This window comes from Scyliorhinus torazame, chromosome 14 (assembly GCF_047496885.1).
Source record: "Scyliorhinus torazame isolate Kashiwa2021f chromosome 14, sScyTor2.1, whole genome shotgun sequence".
Lineage (NCBI taxonomy): Eukaryota > Metazoa > Chordata > Chondrichthyes > Carcharhiniformes > Scyliorhinidae > Scyliorhinus > Scyliorhinus torazame.
In genome coordinates this window covers 213,891,558-213,911,617 of record NC_092720.1, presented here as the reverse complement: position 1 = coordinate 213,911,617, position 20,060 = coordinate 213,891,558, and the positions used below count along the sequence as shown (strand labels likewise).

General features: G+C 48.4%; 1 protein-coding gene across 1 annotated transcript in view; it reads left to right on the top strand.

Moving 5' to 3' along the window:
• Positions 1 to 20,060, top strand: part of LOC140390477 (butyrophilin subfamily 1 member A1-like) — a 104,586-nt gene that overhangs the window by 49,916 nt on the left and 34,610 nt on the right. The window contains exon 6 of the mRNA XM_072475640.1: positions 13,950 to 14,069. Coding sequence (XP_072331741.1) covers positions 13,950 to 14,069 — 120 coding nt within the window. The remainder of the gene's footprint in view (positions 1 to 13,949; positions 14,070 to 20,060) is intronic.

The following is a 20,060-nucleotide window of genomic DNA, read 5'->3' as shown; positions in this document are numbered from 1 at the left end:
GATACAACAATACCAAGTCTCTGAGTCTCTTTGCATACGAGGGTGCACTCTTCAGCCAGTCACTCCAGTGTTGCTTCCTCCGTGGTTTTCAGTGGTAGACTGTTCCACTCTGGCTGCAGCCCCAATCCTGGGAACATCATCCCTTCAGGACAAATTTCTGGCTCATTCCAGCCTTGTGCAGACTTTCTCAAAACAATTAGTCTGGAAAAACACGAATCCTGACAAATTCTCTTCACAGGCACTGCAAGACTTTGCAGATTTCACAATCCACGTTGTTTATGTGTATTTTGGTGACTCCCTCCTGCCATCAATGAAACTCCATCTGGTGATGACCACACCATAGTTAACCACCTCATGTACAGCTACTCACTGTCCTGGTTGTAGCGTGATGTATGCTGGAGTTTCAGATATGTTGTAGCCTGTGTATTTGGTGCAGTAATGGTTAAAATCCTGAGTTAGTGTGTGAGTGCTGCAGTCAGCGTTAACATCCTGAGTTAGTGTGTGAGTGCCGCAGTCAGCGTTAAAATGCTGAGTTAGTGCGTGAATGCCGCAGTCAGGGTTAAAATCCTGAGTTAGTGTGAGAGTGCTGCAGTCAGCGTTAAAATGCTGAGTTAGTGTGTGAGTGCCGCAGTCAGCGTTAAAATGCTGAGTTAGTGTGTGAGTGCCGCAGTCAGGGTTAAAATCCTGAGTTAGTGTGAGTCCTGCAGTATGTTGCTCGTTTTAGCCTTACTTTAATTGCTCTTGTTCTATCACCTTTGCTCTTGAGTTGCCAGGTCGTCAGGTATCTTTCTGATAACACCACGTGGTTCAAGTCCGAGTAATGATCAATAATCCAACACACCGCTTAGTCAGAGTTAAATCAACGCACATTTATTATATACAGTAATCAATACTTATACTTTAATTCTACTTCTAAGCTACTTCCTACAACTAACAGGCCAATACTTAACTTTGGAAATGGCCCACCAGGTCAGGGAAACGAATGGCCTTTCGTATGGGTTCTGAGCCTGCGGGATTCAAAGCTGGTACAGGTCGATAGCCAGGATTGCCTATCTCGTAGTGAGCGTTGGAGTAAGACTTACTGTTTCTTGCAGCTGTTGTAGAGGGTCAGCAGAAGGGTCTCGAAGGGTGCGGAGAGGAGAAGAAGGGTCGATTTGAACTTGGCCCCTATTCTTAGAGTCCCCAGGGGCTACCCGCCTCTCGGGGCGGACCTTGTACCTGGTTCCAAGTGATTGGACTTGGTCCCAATCACTTGGTTCGATATTCTCCAATGCTGGAGCGATTCCTTGATCGATGGGCGGTTTCGAGGTGGTCATTCACCTCTCTTTTGTGGAGGCTCCTGATGGTGCCGAAAAGTCTGGGTTGGCTTTGTGTGTCTAATTTGCAGCATATTGTTCCTGGGGATTGCTAATTTGTATTCAGGTGGCTGGTGTGTTGTTATGTAGATGGCTGCAGGTATCGATTCTGTCTGGCCTCCCCAGAGGCGAATACACTGTTTTACCTGCAGCTGTCTGTTTGAGTCCTGTTGGCTGATTTTCACATCAGCCTCTTCCGTTTGCCATTTTAAATCGGGGTTTGGCCATTCTAATCGGGAGTTAGCCATTTTAACCGGCTACATTTCCTCTTTGTGATCCTAACGCGAAGCGTGAAGGATCACATAATTATTGTTACTTTCCATTCCCTGACATGGGGCGGGGGGGGGGGCACTTCCTACATGGCCTCTGCACTGACCATAGCTATGCACAAAAAATTTTAACTAACAATTCTAAGGGCGCTATGTCAGACAGGGACATGCATTACAAAACAATAAACTTGGAACCTCTAACTTATCCTTAGTATACTACACTCGCTAAACATTCCATTATCCTACCTTCCTCAATCATACAACAAAATCACAGAATTTCATACAGTCTTTCTTGGCTTGGCAGTCACGCTCAGGATCATACAATTTTGCTCATGAAAACGTTTTTTTACATCTCTTTATTTACAACAACAACAATAAACGCAAATGAATGCACTTTATTATGTTATTATAGATCGCGGGGGTCGGGTCTGGTCGTAACCGAACATAGGAGATCTGATCCGATATACCGGGGTTCGAGCACGGTAGGCTCTCCTTCTCCATTTACGTAGGCGCATAGTCTGCACTACACAGCAGAGTATCGCCAACGCTAACAGTGTTTCGATCACATAGGACAGGGAGTACCAGGTTATGAACCTGGCACACCAAGAAGATATAGTGTCGTTGGTGACTGGGCTCTGGGTACTGCGGGGCAGTGAAACATTAACGGCTGGGGGGTTTGAAGTCATGGGGTTCGCGTTCACGCGCAACCAAACGTTCATATACAGTATGTTGATCAATATGAAGGAAGTCGTCATGGCTGTTCTCTTTCCTTCTCTTTCTTTATTTTCTCCGGTCCTGGAGCTTCTGCAGTTCTGTAGAAACAAGCCTAGTATCTGTAACTATCTTTGTTTAATATCTGGTATGCTAGTGTGCCTGTCCTTTGGTGCCAATTATTCCCTTTATAATTGGTCACCATGTGTGACTCCATTTTTTTTTTCCAAAAAACAAATTTTTAGGACACGGCACACTTCCCAATAATAAACCAGTGCTGATTTACCATCCAAATGTTCCAGGATGTAAATAGCAGATGGCCAGCAACCTAAGGGTTACCTAAACAAACAAAACTTTTTGAAATGAAAAATGCCAAATGAGGTATGAGCCGCGACGGGTAAGATTTGGATGGAGACCCCGGGTAGGATGGCTACCAATGCCGTATCTCTCCTCCCCGAGCGTAGTTGACCAGCGAGGCGTTCCCAGGCAGGGCGGGTCTCAAGCCGTTTCTCCACTGCCTGAGCATCCGACAAGAATGGGCAAAAATGTAGTCATCGTGGTGGGGCTGCCGTAGTGGTTCTATCCTTCGAACCAGAAGGGCAGTTATGAGCGGGCGTCTGATACCCGAACAAGTATCAGCTGAAAAGCTAGTTCCTCTGAACAAGCGTGTGGCAACGGTGGGTCTCTGAGGGCAAGTCCTCAGAGGTTTCGGCCGAATTGGCGTGTGGCAGTGAGAAAATTCTCCTGTTGGACATACAACATGTAACAAACTTACAAACAACATAAAACATTCTGCAGGTTCCATCAGAAAGGACAACACTTCTCCTAAGCGGTTCCTTTTAAAACATCATCTGGACACCTCAGTTCTCGGTTAAGGGGTTGGCGGTTTGGGAGTCAGACCCAAGGTCGTCCTCTTCTCCCGGGTGCCAAACTCTGGACTGGATTAGGGCTGAAAGGGCTGTATGGTGTGAGTTGGGGTCGCCCTCGTCGTTGCGGACGAGTCGGTATGAGATGTCACGGTGCCAATAATTGGTGTCTAGTTGTGTGGGGACAAAATCGGGGTCGTCAGTGTGGTTCGGTGGTGGGGTTTGTTCAGGAAAGTGATCAGGAAGGGATCACTTGGATCGTAGTCTGAGTCGCTGGGTGTGGGTCCGGTTGCATGGGGATAGTAGGGAGGCGTGCTGTGGCTATCGTCCGAGTCACAGTCGCTGTCTCTGCTGCTGCAGTCTGTGGGCGTTCCGGGGCGGAGTGTATATTTCGGGGGTGGAGTCGAGGTCGAGTCTGTGGCTGGGCTGGATGTGGTGGGGGTTGGTAGGGTTACGTTGGCTGTGGGCGGGGTGTGGTGTGCTGCGTCAAGCATGACGTGGTGTGTGTGGTTCGACTGTGTTCCATAAACCTTCAGCTGGTTTATATGAAACCACGCAGTCTTACCATTGGAGTACTTTATTTTGTAAACGGAAGGGCTTACTTTATCCGCAATGCAATACGGACCCGAGTATTTAGGTGACAGGAATGTGCTGGGGTTATATACAGAAAGCATCACTTGCTGTCCGATATCGTACTCCGTCGCATGCACTGTCTTGTCGAAACAAGCCTTGCTCTGTTTCTGTTTGGTGCCCAATTTTACTGCATCTGCTAACTGAGCCGTTTTAACATTTGCAACTAATTGCTCCACGGCTTTCTCGTGTGTGAGGGCCGTTACTTCGGGGCTGGTCAGGTCTAAACCTAACAAGTATTCTGTGCCTTTCATGGGGCGTCCGGTCATGAGAGTGTGTGGGGTGTAACCTATGGATGTAGAAATAGTGTTACGCAAAAACATCAGCGCAAAAGGGAGGACTGAGTCCCAAGTGGTGTTGTTCTGCTGGACCATTTTTCTGAGGGTTTTTAGGGTCCAATTCATGCGCTCCACAATACCACTCGACTGTGGGTGGTATGCTATGTGGAATTTTTGGGTGATGCCAAATATCGTGAGGACGTTCTGCATGACACGTCCCGTAAAATGGGAACCTTGGTCAGATTCAATGCTGCGGGGGAGTCCCCATCTTGTAAAGATGTGGTGGGTTAGAATCTTGGCTGTGGTTTTCGCAGTGTTTGTGCGGGCTGGAAATGCTTCCACCCATTTTGTAAATGTGTCTATGACCACAAGTACATATTTATAGCCATTCCTGCAAGGGGGCAATGGACCTATAAAATCAATCTGGAGATTAGTCCAGGGGCCATTAACGGGTCGGGTGTGGCTGAGTTGGGCCTTTTTGGCATATCTGTCGGTATTATTCTGCGCACAGATAAGACCATTTTCTATGTAATGGCTTACGTCTTCCTTTATATGTGGCCACCAACAAAGCTGTTTGAGATGGGCTGTAGTGGGATCGATTCCCTGATGTCCATGACCATCATGGAACAAACAAATCAATTGGTTCCTGTCCTGTTCAGGAGCCACAAAAAGGGTGTCCTTTAACACCACACCGTCATGTGTGGTCAGTGTATTCTTAAACCTCTCGTAGGAGGCGGGATACTTCCCTTTTACAATCTCCGTGAGATTGCTGTCCTGCTTCTGGGCCTCCACTAGATCCTCGATCTTTGTCTGGGTGACCTGAACTGCACTCACTGGCGCGCTTTCGGGGGGTTTCCAAAAATACCCATGTCTGGAACCTGCTTTAGCCAGTGCGTCGGCTTTTATATTTCCAGGGGGGGAGGAACGATGGTGGCTGCGGACTTTGATGATGCCAAAAGTCCTGTTCTGGGCTTTTTCTAAAATATGGCGGAGCAATGGGGCTGAGGGGAGGGGTTTTCCGTCTGCGGAAACAAATCCTCTTGCTTCCCACAGGGGCAGAAATTCCGTAAAGCTGTTACAGACATAGAGGCTGTCCGAGTATATGTCTGCTGGGCTGGTGAAGGAATCTGGGTGTTCAACTATATATGCAATGGCCGCAAGCTCTGCTGCCTGCGCGCCTAAGTGTCCAGGTAGTTTTAACGATATTTCCTTGAGGGCGCGCCCCTGCGCGTCCTCGACATAGATCCCGCAACCTGTTATGCGCTTCCCATTCAAGACGGTGGAAGATCCATCCACATAAATCTTAATGGGCTCACACGTGTCCGTGTGCGGGGGGCTCTGAGTTGAAATACCTATCTTTCTTGGGGGGGGGGGGGGGTGTTTTAGCGATCAAGGGGCCTGTGTTGTGGTGTGGAGAGATAATCTCACATTCATGGGGGGTTCCGGGGTACTGTAAATTGTTGGCCAAGTAGGTGTGTGTCTTTGTCCTTTTCACAGTGATGTCCTGTCCCTGCAAGAGAAGGGACCATCTGGCTGCTCTTGTTTGGCTTACTGTACCGTCCTTGAGTCGTCCGTCCAGTAAGAGTTGGGTGATGGGGTTCAGTCCGGTAATAAACGAAAAGTACTGGACTGCCCAGAAAATTGCGAGCAGGTGCCTCTCACAGGCTGAAAATCCCTGCTCCACAGCATCTAAAAGTCAGGAGGCATAAGCTACGGGTCTTAACTGGTCGTGCCGTTCCTGCAGGAGCACGGCTGAAAGGGTGTGGTCTGTGGTCGCTACCTCTGTAGCGTAAGGGGAAAGTGGGTCTGGAACTTGTAGTGCAGGGGCTGCTATGAGTGCCTGTTTTAAAGAGTCCACCGCATCCGTATGCTGCGGAAGCCATTCCCAGGGGGCTCCTTTAGGAGGTCTGAGAGGGGCGCTGCCTTGCTGGCGAAACCGTCAATGTGGTTTCGGCAGTAGCTAACCAGTCCTAAAAATGACCGGAGGGCTGAAACGTTCTAGGGAAGGGGCAATTTAGCAATCGAGTCAATTCTTTTATGCTCGATCTCATGTTTACCGTGCGTGATAATTGTTCGCAAATATACCACTTTTTCTTCCAAAATCTGGGCCTTTTTGGGGTTGACTTTACAACCAATTGAATGTAATAGTTCCAGGAGTTCGGAAAGAAGCTCAATGTGCTCTTCCTTGGTGTCTGTCTGCAGTAGTAGGTCGTCTACGTACTGGACCAGACATTCGGGGCGAGAGAATTTTGCTAATCCATTTGTCAGCTGTCGGTGGAAAATGGAGGGGGAGTTGTGGAATCCTTGTGGCAGGCATGTCCACGTGTACTGCTGATTTTTAAAAGTGAAGGCAAATTTATACTGGCACGCCTTTGCCAATGGAATGGACCAGAATCCATTACTGATGTCCAAAACCGTGAAGTAGCGGGAATTGAGTCCCTGCTTGAGCATGGTCTCGGGACTTGTTGCTACAGTGGGGGCTGCTGCAGGGGTGACTTTGTTGAGTTCCCAATAATCAATGGTCAGTCGCCATGATCCATCGGGCTTTCTCACTGGCCAAATCGGGGCATTATTAGTGGAGGCAACTGATCTAAGTACGCCCTGCTCTAATAGCTCTCTATTACTTTTAAGATTTCTCCCTCTGCTTCTTGGGGAAATCCGTACTGTTTTTGGGGTCTAGGGTCAGGTCCTGTTATTTGTACGGAGCCAGTCATCCATCCACAGTCGTGCTTGTGGGTCGCGAATGCTGCCCTGTTCTTTTGCAGAACTGCCCTAACCTGCTTGTCCGTACTAAGCGTGGTCGGGTTGAACCAAAATTTGCCTACAGCGCTAATTTTGTTCATATATTCGCCTATTTTGAGCGTTTCGGGGGCTCTTGCGGATTTCGCCATTTTCCAGACACACTGGTTGACTGGATCGAATGAAAGGTGGTGAGAATGTGTTCTGCCGTGTGGGGCAGGTCAACTAAAACCACAGGGTGTTTGGTGGTGATGGTTCCGATTTGAATGGGTACAGGGGCTGTGATGTGTCCCTGCTGTGAGTGGCCTATAAAGCCGCTGAGGGTGATGGTGGCTGCAGTGGGCCACGTGTCCTTTTGAAATAGGGTGGAGGAATTTATGGTGGTGCGGGACCCTCCTGTGTCCCAGAGAAATTCAATAGGCTGTCCCCGAATTTTCGCTGCACCTACTGGTCGTCCTGACCTATCCCAAAGGGTGTCGCAGACCCAACTGGGGGAGCCCGTACACCGTCAGTCCGTTCAGGTCTAGTCCGTCTGATCCGTCGGGCGCTAACGCTATGAATGGGCTCTCTTTTTCTTACTCAGACTGCCCGTCTGCTGGGCTCTCTGTGGCTTTTTAGGGGCATTGCACTCTTTCGCGAAATGTCCCAACTGTCCGCAGTTGTAACACTCTTGTGACTTGGGTGGGGGGCTGTTCTTTCCCTCATTTACCCAGGCAGGGTTGTGATGTGTTTTTACTGCCTGCATATCTGCGGCAGCCTGCTTTTCCTCGCTGTTTTTAACGGTGGGTTTACTTTGAACAGATTGCTCCCAAACGCGGGACAATCTTTTCACCACCCACTTCTCGTTATGGGCCTCCTCTGAGGGATCATAACTAGTACAGGCTTTCTGTCCTGCATCTGTGGCATGGGAGATAAGGGTGCGGGTCCATTTGGCCATGTTGTCTGGGGACAAATGGGCACGGTCTACGTCTCCAAAGACTGCTGTAAAGTGAATCCACAGGCGTCCAGCGAACGCTGTGGGAAGCTCCGATTTCTTCTGCCTACATTTATTGAGGTCATCTACGGGGTCACCCCGGTTCTACCCGATCGCATCCAGGATCACGGTATGCATTTCTGCAAGGGTGCCTCCTCCTACATTGTGGGTCGGGAAGGGCTGCTGCTACTGACGGATCTAAACTTAAAACCATGAGCTTTACATGCTCTAGCTCGTCCAGGCCGTACATGTTCGCCTGATGTTTCGTGTAACTCTTCCCAATCAGGGCCGTCTTCCTGGTCTAACTGTTCCCCAAAGGTGTCCTGAAAACCTTTTTGAACAGAAAGCAGTGATTCCAGCTCTGCAATCTGCTTCCGGCACTTTGCGTGATCTATGGTGCTCAGTCTTTGTTCTGTGGTGGCAGCGTGGAGTGCTCTTAATGCTGCCTTGAGATCACTACACTGTTTCTGTAGCGTCTCTACCTGTTTTTCTGTCTCTTCTCTTACCAGGACTGCACGTTGCGTGTCCTGATGGGCCTTTTCATATTGCGACTGGAAACTGCTTAAATGCACCAGACAAGACTGGTGACCCCGTTTGGCGTCAGCCACCTCTCCATCTTTTGCTGCCAATTTCCTCCTTAATTCTAAATTCTCTTTTTCAACTTCGCTTACATCGACTTTACTCACCCGATGTATGCCCTCAACTTCTTTGCGGAGCGTCTTGACGACCTCCTCTGTGCCTCGCAATTGTGCCAAACAGGACACGATTGCCATCGGCTTGCGAGCTTTTCCCAAACTCTTTTTGTGTATCTCGCTCAGGTTCTCCTACCAAGTATACCCTATACTTCCGGGACCTGGTTCCTCATTATCGCAGAAATCATTCCACAGGGATGAAAGGCCATCCTTTCCCCTTGAGATATTTCCGGATTTCCTCCTCCCAAATGGCACACTGTCCCACTCTACTGCTGCTGGTCGCTGCGACCGCAAATTCCTCAGGGTTCATGAGGCATTGCATTGTCTGCATGGCCATCTTTCCTATCTGACTGCTTCTTCTAAATTTGGAACAGGGGGCTAAGGCGGTGTTGTAAATGCGGGTACGGCTTTCTCTACTTTCCGAAAATACAGACTTCCGACAGTTTTGACGCAACAAAAATCTATCATTTTTACCTTTATAGCCCTGTTAGTTACGCATGCATACACACACTTCCGAATTATGGGTATTGATCAGAACTGCTTGAACACTTGTGGTTTTCTGTTTCCAATTGGGTTTCTAATTCAAATTTCTTGGGTTCTCCCGGAGTCCTTCTAGATCACTTCTAGATCGGGTCCCGTCAGGATGTTGCCAAAATGTTGCTTGTTTTAGCCTTAGTTTAATTGCTCTTGTTCTATCACCTTTGCTCTTGAGTCGCCAGGTATCTTTCTGATACCGCCACGTGGTTCAAGTCCAAGTAATGATCAATAATCCAACACATCGCTTAGTAAGAGTTAAATCAACGCACATTTATTATATACAGTAATCAATACTTATACTTTAATTCTACTTCTAAGCTACTTCCTACAACTAACAGGCCAATACTTAACTTTGGAAATGGCCCACCAGGTCAGGGAAACGAATGGCCTTTCGTATGGGTTCTGAGCCTGCGGGATTCAAAGCTGGTACAGGTCGATAGCCAGGATTGCCTATCTCGTAGTGAGCGTTGGAGTAAGAATTACTGTTTCTTGCAGCTGTTGTAGAGGGTCAGCAGAAGGGTCTTGAAGGGTGCGGAGAGGAGAAGAAGGGTCGATTTGAACTTGGCCCCTATTCTTAGAGTCCCCAGGGGCTACCCGCCTCTCGGGGTGGACCTTGTACCTGGTTCCAAGTGATTGGACTTGGTCCCAATCACTTGGTTCGATATTCTCCAATGCTGGAGCGATTCCTTGATCGATGGGCGGTTTCGAGGTGGTCATTCACCTCTCTTTTGTGGAGGCTCCTGATGGTGCCGAAAAGTCTGGGTTGGCTTTGTGTGTCTAATTTGCAGCATATTGTTCCTGGGGATTGCTAATTTGTATTCAGGTGGCTGGTGTGTTATGTAGATGGCTGCAGGTATCGATTCTGTCTGGCCTCCCCAGAGGCGAATACACTGTTTTACCTGCAGCTGTCTGTTTGAGTCCTGTTGGCTGATTTTCACATCAGCCTCTTCCGTTTGCCATTTTAAATCGGGGTTTGGCCATTCTAATCGGGAGTTAGCCATTTTAACCGGCTACAAGTAAGGGTTAAAATCCTGAGTTAGTGTGTGAGTCCTGCAGTCAGGGTTAAAATCCTAAGTTAGTGTGTGAATGCTGCAGTCATGTTTTCAAAAATCCTGGTGTCAAAGGCAGCTGAGTTTTCTTTTGGAGACTGAGGTGCAATTAAAGCATCTTAAAGTTTGGGCTAATGGACTTTTGTTTATATTCAGAGGGTTCCCTGGGGAGTAGATAGTTAGTGTCGTCGGACGTGATTTAACCACCGCATTGTGCCTGGTGCAGATATGGGCACGGTGGTTAAATAGTGAGAAATCGGGATACACGTCGCACGCGATCTAACCGGCCCGCTCCCGATGGTGAGTTCGGGTCTCGCCCAAATATCGCGAGCATATCATTAACTCCAATTACCACCTATGTCCATCTCATCAGCGAGATTGATGTTGAATGTATTGGCCTCCTGGGAATTAACTGGCGCCCCAGCGAGAAATCACGTGGGCATCGTTTAGTTCTCCTTTAAAAACGTGAAGCTGCTGCAAAGGCTGCTGAGGGGATCTGAGGAGGTGAGCAGCCATTTCCATTCTTGGGCCTGCAGCTCTGGCTGGGGGAGGAGGGGAATGTGCTTTTCATCTGTGAGGCCTTCAAGCCATCTTTAAATATGGATAAAGATGGAGACCCATAACAGGGGCAACAACAGCTGCTGCCTGTCGGTCTTGCCAGACAGTTCCAGGAGAGAACCCTGTTCTTGGTTATATGCTGGCGGTCACTTTAACTCCCTTTGACTGTGAGCAGCCTCTAGCTTCAAAGCTATTGCTGATAAAGAATTGGCCTTGTTAGTTATGGGGCACTTCACAGTTCTCAAGTGCCTCCTCGTGGGTACATGTGCCTTGTCTCAGACAATGATTAACGAATCGCATTTCAATCAAACCTTGAAGTCCCAACACTTTGCCTGAATTCTAGAAGCGTCAGCACCATAGATTCAGCAGTCAGCAATCAAACACTCGAGCTGGGCTTCAGCACAGGGTATATCTTGCTGATCAAAGTGTGAGTGTGTGGACCAGGAGAGGCACTGAGCATGGTCTCCCTAATGTTCCCGGCAGGGGTCTGAGGTCTGGGTCTGGGGCTGGACTCTGGGGGCTCCAGCTGTCACTAGGGGTGAGTGTGCAGAGCTAGCTTTTACAGCCAACTGGCTCGGTGTCTAGCACTCTGAGAGAAGGCGGGACACGTAAGGGTGGGGGAGATTTGGGGGATTTGAGGGTCTCTGGGTGGAAACCATAACTATTGTCGGTCTCTCTCTTCCTCCAATTCCTTACAGATAACAAAATGGAAATCTGGGAAAACAGGTTTTGATGGGCCTCGGAGGTGTGAAAAGTGGGGGGTGGGAGAACGGGACCGATATTGGTTGAGGAAGTGGATGGGGGATTCTGGGACGGGGCGAGGGGTTCGATGGCATCAAAGGGACGGGGCGGGCCAAGCCCAGTGGGCAGAGCCCGGAGTTATGATGATGGCGGATAAGGGGGCTTGGGGGGGTGAGAGACCCACGGTCAGAATAGTTACATGGAACGTGAGGGATTTGCGAGGGGGAGGGGGGGTGCAGTGAAGAGGTTGAGGGTGTTTGTGCACCTAAAAAGCTTTAAGGCCGATGTTGTCATGTTACAGGAGACTCATCCAAAGGTGAAAGACTAAGTGAGGCTGAGGAAGGGCTGGGTGAGCCAAGTATTTCATTCGGGATTCGACAGTATGCACGAGGGGTAGAGGTTTTGGTCGGTAAGCGAGTGAGGTTCCAGATGGAGATGGTGGTGGCGGACCAGGGGGGTAGATATGGGATAGTAACAGGGGCGTTAGATGAGAGGTTGGTGGCGTTGGCAATTGCATATGGCCCTAACTGGGATGGTGCAGGGTTTGTGACAAAGGTGTTTGGGGCCATTCTGGACTTGGATTCGCACGAGCTAATAGTGGGAGGGGATTGGAATTTGGTGCAAGAGCCAAGGAAGGATAGATCATAGCGACACTCGCTCGCCCAGTTGGGGGGGTGGTGAAGGTGCTGACTGGCCTATTAGGAAATGGAAGGCTGGAGGTTCTTGTACCCGAGAGAGCGGGAGTATTCATTTTTCTTCTCGGTTCATAAGGTTTATTCGAGGATAGACTTCTTTGTAGTAGGGTAGGCGCTGTTCGCTGGGGTTAGGGGATCAGAGTATTTGACGATAGTAATCTCAGAAACAAACACTTTTTCTGCTTGACTGCTTCACATTTCTGACCCCAGCACAGAGTACACTCCAGGAAGTGTTCCATGACCACTCCCCAACACAGTGCTCACATCTCTCCTTAACTGTATGTTTGCCTCTTTTCATGTTTGAATCCAATGTCATTACCCTTCAGTGAAATTTAGCTTCCCAGAATATAATTTTTTTATGTTCTCCTTGTTGTCCCCACTTTTAGGTTAAAGGTTTTGCATATTGAGCTGACACTCAGCCACGGGGCTGTTCGCTGACTGACTCCAGGCGTTTAGCTCCTTGGTTATTGGAAGTGGCGATGTAGGCACGGTAGCACAGTGGTTAGCACTGTGGCTTCACAGCTCTAGGGTCCCGGGTTCGATTCACGGCTTGTGTCACTGTCTGTGCGGAGTCTGTACGTTCTCCCTGTGGCTGCGTGGGTTTCCTCCGGGTGCTCCGGTTTCCTCCCACACGACCCGAAAGACGTGCTTGTCAGGTAATTGGACATTCTGAATTCTCCCTCTGTGTACCTGAACAGGTGCCAGAATGTGGTGTCTAGGGGATTTTCACAGTGACTTCATTGCATTGTTAATGTCAGCCTACTTGTGACACGAATAAAGATTATTATTATTATTATGTTCAGGAAGGAGAGGCCAGGCTGGGAGATGTCCCAGGCAGGGCTTGCGGCTGGGTGCCAGACACACTGAGCTGCTGAGGTGGAGGAGTGGCTGAGGGCAGGAGGGGAGCTGGCTCAGGCGGTTGGTGCTCTCGTTCAGGGTTGATGCTGCTCCTGGAGGCCCCGCTGTCGTGCATGGAACTGAGTTCATTCCTGGAAACGTCAAGGAATCCTCACTGCGTGTCTCCCAGCTCGGTTTGACCTGTGGATCAGGCTCCAGAGCAGACTCGGGCAGCACAGCTCAGGTGGTAGTTGTCACAGACTTTCCCCCAGTTCCAGGTGAATGAACAGCAGCAGCTGATACATCCCAGGGCCCAGGCTGCCCTCCCAGACACGGACACGGAAGGTTTGTGCTCTCCTTACCAAGCTGTTTCAGTACAGCTACAACACTGGCATCAACCTGATAATGTGTAAAATTATCCGCACATGTCCTGTCCAAAAAGCAGGACAGATCCAATCCAGCTAATTATCACCACATCTGTCTACTCTTGATCATCAGCAAAGGGGTGGAAAGCTGAATCTCCCACTCTGAACATCATTCGGGTTACCATTGATCAGAAACTGAACTGGACCAACCACCTAAATACTGTGGCTACAAGAGCAGTTCAGAGACTGGACATTCGGTGGTGAGTAACTCACCTCCTGACTCCTCAAAGCCTGTCCACCATTTACAAGGCACAAGTCAGGAATGTGATGGAATATTCTCCACTTGTCTGGATGAGTGCAGCTCTAACAATACTCAAGAAGCTCAACAACATCCAGCAAAAAGCAGCCCATCTTGACCCACACTCCATCGACGACATTAAACATTCACTTCCTCCATCACTGGCACAGAGTGGCAGCAGTATGTACCAGCTACAAGGTGCACTGTACCAGGTGACAGCAGCGGTTCAAGAAGTTGGCTCAGCACAACCTTCTCAACACCATTAGTGAAGAGCAACAGGTGTTAGTTTTGTAACAAAATGGACATTCCATGGAAACAGAAATAAATACTGATCCTGATGTGTGTTTAAACTTTAGATGAATTCTTCCCTAAAATCAACATCTGGCTGGTAATTTTCTGGGTGGTTGCGAGCCTTGTGGTTCTGGCTATTGCTGCTGATGTACTTGTCCACAGAAAAGAAGACAAAAGGATTCAAGGTAGGAGCACAAATAATAATTCAACATTATTCTGTAAAATAGGCTAATAAAACATGAAATGTGTTTCTGTTAATTGAGGATGAACTGTTTTGACAAATTGCAATTGAATTGTAATTGTGGCAGATTTTAATCATCTGAAAATTAGTCTGCAACTATAAACATCCAATGGGACAGCAGAAATTTCCTTTGTGTGTTCAAGTTTCTCTCAATCAGTGTACTGCTCTTCTAATGAAGACAGAAGCATGAAGTGATCTGGTTAGAGCGGGAGGGAGAAGAACTGGACATGAGGGCTGCTGGCAAGGTTCACATTTATTGTTAACAAAGCAAAATACTGCAGGTACATGAAATCTGAAATAAAAACAGAAAGTGTGGGAAAAACTCAGCTGAGTTCTGAAGAAGAGTCCTATTGGGTTTGAAACACTAACTCTGTTCCTCCCTCCACGGAGGCTGCCAGACCTGCTGGGTTTTTCCAATACATTCTGTTTAATGGGATTTATTGTTCATTCCGATTGCCTTTGAGCAGGAAGTGGTGAGATGTCTTCAGTGTGGTGTTGGTATACCCATTGGGCGGATTTTCCACATCCCCGCGTCTGTACCACCATTGGCTGGTGGAGGGATCTTCTGGTCCCACCGTTGTCAGCGAGGATTCCCGTTGTATGGACCCCACCGCCGGAAAACTTGCTCTGGGGAATCACTGTCGGTGGCCCAGATGATTCCGCTGGTGGGAATGGCCAGAAAATTCCGGCCGTTGTGCTTTTTATATCAGTTTGGTACAACTGAAGAGATTTTCTGTGTCATTTCAGAGGGATGTTAAGAGTCAGCCATATTGTGTGGATGTAACAGAATTCCTATCCTTCAGGATAATCTGCAGTTACCTTCCTATTATCAATTCGCTCAGCTTTTTATTCTAGATTAATTGAAGTTAAATTCCCTCAGCTGCCAGAGTGGGATTTGAACTTTTGTCTCTGGAGCACTAGCCAAGGTCTCTCGGTTACTCAGCCAGGACTGTAACATTACCACTTGTTATCGTCTCCCTTAATGTGGAGGAACATCAGAGAAACACTGAGCGCGATCTGACGGAAACGTATTGAAGTGTGGTCGTGAGCGGGAAATGCTGGGTGTTTCCCGACAGCCGACCCGCCGAGACAGTCACCGGTATCTAATGTCAATTAGGGCACTTAACAATGCCCGCGGGTTTTATGCCGCAATTGACTGTCCCACCTGATTCGCCAGGACCATGCCCAGCAGCTCCCTGTTAACGAGGGGGTGCAGCACTTAAACCGATCGAGCAGAGCGAACCCCAGACAGCATGCAGTCCTGCCACCGTGTAGACCAGCTTCACCATTCGGGGATGCCTAGCTGGCCAGACTGATGGATGCGGTCAAGTCCAGGTGGGATGCCCTGTTCCCCAAGAGGCTCGGAGGGTCAGCCACAGGGCAGCCAGAGCCACCTGGCAGGCAGAGGCAGCAGCCACCAGTGCGAGGAGTGTGACAAGGAGGACCGCCAACCAGTGTCCCAAGAAGCACAACGTCCTTGGGGCAGCACAAATTAATGGCATAGGTCCCCTGGCACCTGTCTTGCATGCTACCCCCAGAGGACCCCCCCACGGCAAAATACCGCAAGATGCCCCAGCACACCCAGTGATCGGCTCTCAATGCCCCCTCTGTGTCTCCGCAGGAGAAATCGGCCCACAACAGACGGGAATGGGCCCAGACAGGCAGTAGGGTGCCAGACCTCGGGGTCCTCAACCCCGCTGTAGAATGGGCCCTGGAGATTGTGAGAATATCCAAGGACAGATCGGTCACCAATGTAGAGAAGGCCACCGCTGCAGAGGTGAATATCCATCGGCCCTAAACCAGAGGACCTGTAACATGTGAGTTGTTCATGCGAGGATGATGATCATTCCTCCCACTGACCACATGTCCATTCTCCCACAGGATCTCCATCTGATGGCACTGGCCCATTCAGTGTGCCCCCCCCCCCCCCCGCCATGCGAACACCTCAGAGGAGAGCTCCGAGGATGCTGCAATCGATGCATCACGGCTTTCATCACCATCCTCCACCAGCGCAGAGGCGCACAGCTCGGTGGGCAAAAGTAGTGGACATGCTTCTGGGGGACAATCTCGTGAGCACCTCACAATTACAGATGCACATCGGTGGAGGCAGGAACTTCCAGGGGAGACAGGAGTCGGAGGTCCGCTGGACCCCAGGACCCAGCTGGGTCCCAGTCAGATGTTGAGCCTCTGGACTAGGCTATCCCAGAGCTGATACAGATGATAGGGTGCAGCTATGAGATTCAGAGGGTGATGTCAGCGACACTCCAGCGGGTCCATAGCCAATTGAAGGAGTCCCAAAGGCTATGGGTGCAGGAGATTGCACCGGCAATATGTGGCACCGAGGCCAACACTGCTAGGGTGACGATCACAGTGGAGAGTCTGGAACCCGATGTCAGCACCATGAAGGGTGGCATCCAAGGCGTGGCTCAGTCAGTAACGGCCATGGCTGAGCGCCTAGCATGTCTGAGTCACTGGGGGACGTATTCCAGACAGAGGTGGACATTCCCGAGGCAGTGCGGAGCATGTCCCAGTCTCAGGTGGACATTGGTGAGCCACTCCAGAGCATGGCCCGCTCACAGAGGGGCATTGCCGAGGGCATCAACACCATGATGCAGACATTGGGGAGTTGCCAGGGCTGGCAGAGCCAAATGATGCAGGGGCATCTGGAGCTCAATCCAACTGCCCCTCCATCCCGAGGTGACCCCCAGGGTCCTACGGACACCAATTCGGAGGAGGGAGCGCTGGAGGCGCGCACACTATGTGGGATCTGTATGTGTTGAGTTTAGAAACACCAGGGGCAAAAATCATTGGTAGGGGTGACCACCAAACTGCAGTGGTAATGTTGGGAATAGCATTAGACAGGAAATCAGAGATGCATGTGTTAAAGGAACATCTCTGATTGTGGGTAACTTTAATCTGAATATAGATTGGATGAGTCACAGTACAACAGAGGAGAAATTTCTGGATGGTTTCCTCGACCAATACGTTGATGCACCACCCAGAGAACAGGCCATCGTGGATTGGGTGTTGTGCAATGAGAAAGGATTAATTGGCAAACTAGTTGTGAGAGAACCCTTGGGGATGAGTGACCATAAAATGAACCACATATTGCTTGGGGATGAGTGACCATAATATGAAAGAATTCTTTATCATGGTCGATAGTGAGGTAGTTGATTCGAAGACGAGGGTCCTGAATCTCAATAAAGGTAATCGTGATGATGTGAGGCACGAGTTGGCTATGATGGACTGGGAAATATTACTGAAAGGAAGGACAGTTGACAGGCAATGGCAGGCATTCAAGGAATGAATGGGTGAACTCCAAAAGTTGTTTATTCCTATTTGGTGCAAGAGTAGAAAGGGAACCATGGCCAAACCATGGCTTACATTAGAGATGGTATTAGATTCAAAGAAGAGGCATGCAAGTTAGTAAGGAAAAGCAATAGACATGAGGATTGGGAACAGTTTAAAATTCAGCAAAGGCAGACAAAGCGATTAATTAAGAAGGGGAAAATACAATATGAAAGTAAGCTAGCGGGGAACATAAAAACTGACTGTAAAAGTTTCTATAGGTATATAAAGAGAAAAAGATTGATAAAAACAAGTGTAGGCCCCTTACAGTCAGAAATGGGGAAATTCATAACGTGGAACAAAGAAATGGCTGAGGAACAAAATTCATACTTCTGTCTTTACCAGACATGAATAATGTACTGGAGGTTAAGAGAAACACAAGTTTTAGTGAGGAGCTGAAGGAAATTAGTATTAATAGAGAAATGGTTTTGAGGAAATTAATGTGATTGAAGGTGGATAAATCTCCAGGGCCTGATAATCTTCATCCCAGAGTACTTAAGGAAGTATCCCTAGAAATAGTAGATCCATTAGTGATCATTTTCCAAACTTCCTTGGACTCTGGAATGGTACCTACAGATTGGAGGGTTGCTGATATAACCCCACGATTCAAAAAGGAAGTAGGTGGAAACTATAGACCAGTAGGTGGAAACTATAGACCAGTGAGCCTAACGTCGGTAGTAGGGAAGTTGCGAGAGTCCATTATAAAGGATTTCATAGCACAGCATTTGGAAAGCAATGGTATAATCACACAAAATCAGCATGGATTTATGAAGGGGAAATCATGCTTGACAAATCTACTTGAATTCTTTGACGATGTAACCAGTAGATAGACCCGGTGGATGTGGTTTATTTAGACTTTCAGAAGGCTTTCGACAAGGTCTCACATAGATTACGATGTAAAGCTGAAGTGCATGGCTGTGTGGGTAATGTCTTGAGATTGATAGAAAGCTGCTTAGCAGACAGAGAAGCAAAAAGTTGGGATAAATGGGTCTTTTTACAATTGGCAGGCAGTGACTAGCAGGGATCTGTGCAGGACCCCAACTGTTCACATTATATATTAATGATTTGGACAATGGAACTAAATGTAGTATTTCCCAATTTGCAGATGATACAAAATTGGGTGTGAGGGTGAACAGTGAGGATGCAGCATATGCATGGCAGATGCCATACACGTGAATAAATGTGAGGTTTTCCACTTTGGTAGTATAAATCGGAAGGCAGATTATTATTTGAATGGATGTAAATTGAGAGAGGTGGATACTCAGCGAGATCTTGGTGTCCTCGTGCATGAGTCGCGGAGAGTAAGTGCGCAGGTACAGCAGGCAGCAAAGAACATAGAACATAGAAAATACAGCACAGAACAGGCCCTTCGGCCCACGATGTTGTGCCGAACCTTTGTCCTAGATTAATCATAGATTATCATTGAATCCACAGTGCAGAAGGAGGCCACTCGGCCCCCCGAGCCCGCACCAGCCCCCGGAAAGAGCACCCCACCCAAACCCAACACCTCCACCCAACACCAAGGGCAATTTGGACATTAAGGGCAATTTATCATTGGCCAATTCACCTGGAGGCAAATGGTATGGCAATTTACCAGAAGGCAAATGGTATGTTCGCCTTCATAGCAAGAGGATTTGAGTATAGGAATATATTTTGCTACAATTGTATAGGGCATTGGTGAGGCCATACCTGGAGTATTGAGTGTAGTTTTGGTGTCCTTATCTGAGGAAGGATGTTCTTAGTTCCTCTCTCTTGGAGAGGGTGCAGCGAAGGTTTGCCAGTTTGATTCTTGGGATGGTGGGACTGTCATATAAGGAGAGACTAAATTGGTTTGGAATAAATTGAGGCAAGTTTTTTACGCAGAGGGTAGTGGGTGCCTGGAACTCACTACCGGAGGAGGTAGTGGAGGCAGGGACGATAGGGACATTTAAGGGGCATCTTGACAAATATATGAATAGGATGGGAATAGAAGGATACGGACCCAGGAAGTGTAGAAGATTGTAGTTTAGTCGGGCAGTATGGTCGGCACGGGCTTGGAGGGCCGAAGGGCCTGTTCCTGTGCTGTACATTTCTTTGTTCTTTGTTCTTTGTTCTTAATATATTCATTGGAGTTTAGAAGAGTGAGGGTGATTTCATAGAAACATATAAAATTCCAGCAAGATTAGATTCGGAAAGAATGTTCCCGATGGTGGGGGAGTCCAGAACAATGGGTCATAGTTTGAGGATAAGGCGTAAACGTTTTAGGACTGAGGGGAGGAGACATTTCTTCTCCCAGAGAGTGGTGAATCTGTGGAATTCATGACCACAGAAAGTAATTGAGTGAAAACATTGTGTAATTTGAAGAAGGAAAGGAATTAGATATAGCTCTTGGGGCTGAAGGCATCGATAGTCCACACACAACCGTTGGGTACCGTCTGGTTGAGGTACCATCACTATGGGTGAGCTCAATTGGCTGCAACCCACCTCAATTATGCCATTTTTAAGCATACTCTCAATCTCTTTGTTAACCTGTGCCAATTTTAAAGGATTAAGTGTATCTGGATGTTGTTTGATAGGAACAGCATTGCCCACATCTACATCATGTATA